Genomic DNA, 2,500 nt, shown 5'->3' with positions numbered 1-2,500 from the left:
CATAATCATTAGCATTATTGTTGTTACTATTATTTTTATTATCTTATCGTCTTTTTATAATGAATATCATAATTGTTATTACTATTATTTATATTATTATTAATATAATTATTATCATTATTATCATTATTGTTATTATTATTATTATCATTATTATTATTATCATTATTATTGTTATTATTATTAGTATTATTATTATTATCATCATCATCATTATCTCCATTAATAATATTATCGTAATTATTATTATCATCATCATTGTTTCCATTATCATCATCAATATTATTATTATTATTATTATTATTATTATTATTATTATTATTATTATTAATATTACTATGATGATGATGATTATCAGTATTATTCTCATTATTACTGTTATCATTGTTATCATTATCAGTATTTTTTCTTTATTTTTATGTTTATTATTATGGTTAATATTATCATCATTAATATTATTATCAATATCATTATTATTACTATCACTTTTATTATCATTAGCAGCAGTAGTAGTAGTTGTTGTTGTTGTTGTTGTTATAGTAATAATAATAACAGTAGTAATAGCAGTAGCTAAGTAACAGTAGCAGGAATAGCATCAGTAGAGGTAATAGTAGAAGTAGAAGAAGAAGAAGAAGTAGTTGTTGTTGTAGTAGTAGTAGAAGTAGTAGTAGTAGTAATTGTCGTAGCAGTATCAGTTGTAGCAGTAGCAGTACATTTAGTAGTAGCAGAAGTAGTAGGAGAAGAAGTAGTACAAGTAGTAGTAATATTAGTAGAAGTAGTAGTAGTAGTAGTAGAAGTATTAGTGTTAGTAGTAGTAGTAGTAGTAGAATTATTATTATTATTATTATCATTGGTAGTAGTAGTAGTAGTATAATTAGTAGTAGTAATAGTAGTAGTAATAGTAGTAAGAGTAGTAGTAGTAGTAGTAGTAGTGGTAGTAGTAGTAGTAGTAGTAGTATAATTATTATTATTATTATCATTGGTAGTAGCGGTAGTAGTATAATTAGTAGTAGTAATAGTAGTAGTAATAGTAGTAAGAGTAGTAGTAGTAGTAGTAGTAGTAGTAGTAGTAGTAGAGGTAGTAGTAGTAGTAGTAGTAGTAGAATTATTATTATTATTATCATTGGTAGTAGTAGTAGTAGTATAATTAGTAGTAGTAATAGTAGTAGTAATAGTAGTAAGAGTAGTAGTAGTAGTAGTAGAGGTAGTAGTAGTAGTAGTAGTAGTAGTAGTAGAATTATCAGTAGTAGCAACCCATCGATATAAGCAACTGATATTTGATTCCAGACTTAGGTGCATCGAGGAACAGCCGCCATGGCGACGAAAGGAAATTGGTACATCAGTGTGATGGCAACACTGCTGTTGATGTCAACTTGGCAACTGTGTGAAAGGTAAGGTTGCTGATGCTGTTATCACTGCATATTATTATTATTATTATTATCATTTATCTTCAAATCATAATTGTTGTTGTTATCGATATCATTAGTTGTGTTAGTAACAATTCTCATAATCAATATAATTATCATTATCATTATTCTTATTACTTTTACTCTTATTTTATTCATCGATATCATTATTGTTAAGATATTGCTATATCAGTATTACTGCTAGCATTATTATCATTATCATTACCAGAATTGTCAACGTTATTGCTATTACTAATTTTGTTATTCTTATAATTGTTTTTAAAATATTACTATCGTTATTGTTGCTATGATAATGATCAAAAATATTCATACCATTGTTCCTATTAACAGCATGAAAGTAGTAGCAATATCATTATTACTTTTGTTCTTGTCAGTGTTATTGCTTTGATTATTGTAATTGTAATTTCATTGTCATTGTTATGATATTTATTACTAGTATGTGTCCTTACAATTATTTTATATTCTCATTCGTAATTATCATTGTCAATACTCTTATCATAGTTATGGGTATCGCAATCATAAGTATTGAAAGTCATCACTATCAATATTAGTATAATCTTTACCATGATAACGATTACCACCATGCCTATTACTTTGTTCCCTTTTACGAAAACCATGAACCTCGTCTCCGTTTAACTACTCAGTTCGCTTTAAGATATCTAAATACAGAAAGAAAATGTGTCTTTTAATATACAATGAACGAAAACGAAATGCATAACCTTACGGGACAATAACGAACAATATCATTCGCCAATGTGACCAATCACCTCCAAGTAACTGAAAATTCGCGCTTTCACTCCACCCTCGGCAATTGTCTCTAGTCCCGTCATCATTCAAAATTTCGCGCCCTCTTCCAGCTCCGGTTGCCCGTGTTCGAATCGCCAAGTCGAATTCCAAGAGGAGCATCGAAACTTCAAGGTTGATGATGTGTTCGCTTTCATGGGAAGTTCTTTGCACTGCTGTACGTCTGCCCTCCTGGGCTACGAAGACCGCAATGCTACCATAACGTGGTAAGTTTTGAGGATAATACTGACGATGCCTGTGTGTTTAGAGTCATTTCGTAAACTGGAATT

The 2,500-nt window shown here is 28.9% G+C and overlaps 1 protein-coding gene across 1 annotated transcript in view; it reads left to right on the top strand.

The window, feature by feature from the left end:
• Positions 1–2,500, top strand: part of LOC125025563 (interleukin-1 receptor accessory protein-like 1) — a 32,399-nt gene that overhangs the window by 16,133 nt on the left and 13,766 nt on the right. The window contains exons 2-3 of the mRNA XM_047613586.1: positions 1,288–1,391; positions 2,285–2,437. Coding sequence (XP_047469542.1) covers positions 1,315–1,391; positions 2,285–2,437 — 230 coding nt within the window. The 5' untranslated portion in view covers positions 1,288–1,314. The remainder of the gene's footprint in view (positions 1–1,287; positions 1,392–2,284; positions 2,438–2,500) is intronic.

Source organism: Penaeus chinensis, chromosome 5, assembly GCF_019202785.1.
Source record: "Penaeus chinensis breed Huanghai No. 1 chromosome 5, ASM1920278v2, whole genome shotgun sequence".
NCBI classification, from domain to species: Eukaryota; Metazoa; Arthropoda; class Malacostraca; order Decapoda; family Penaeidae; genus Penaeus; species Penaeus chinensis.
This window is presented reverse-complemented; position numbering and strand designations above follow the sequence as displayed.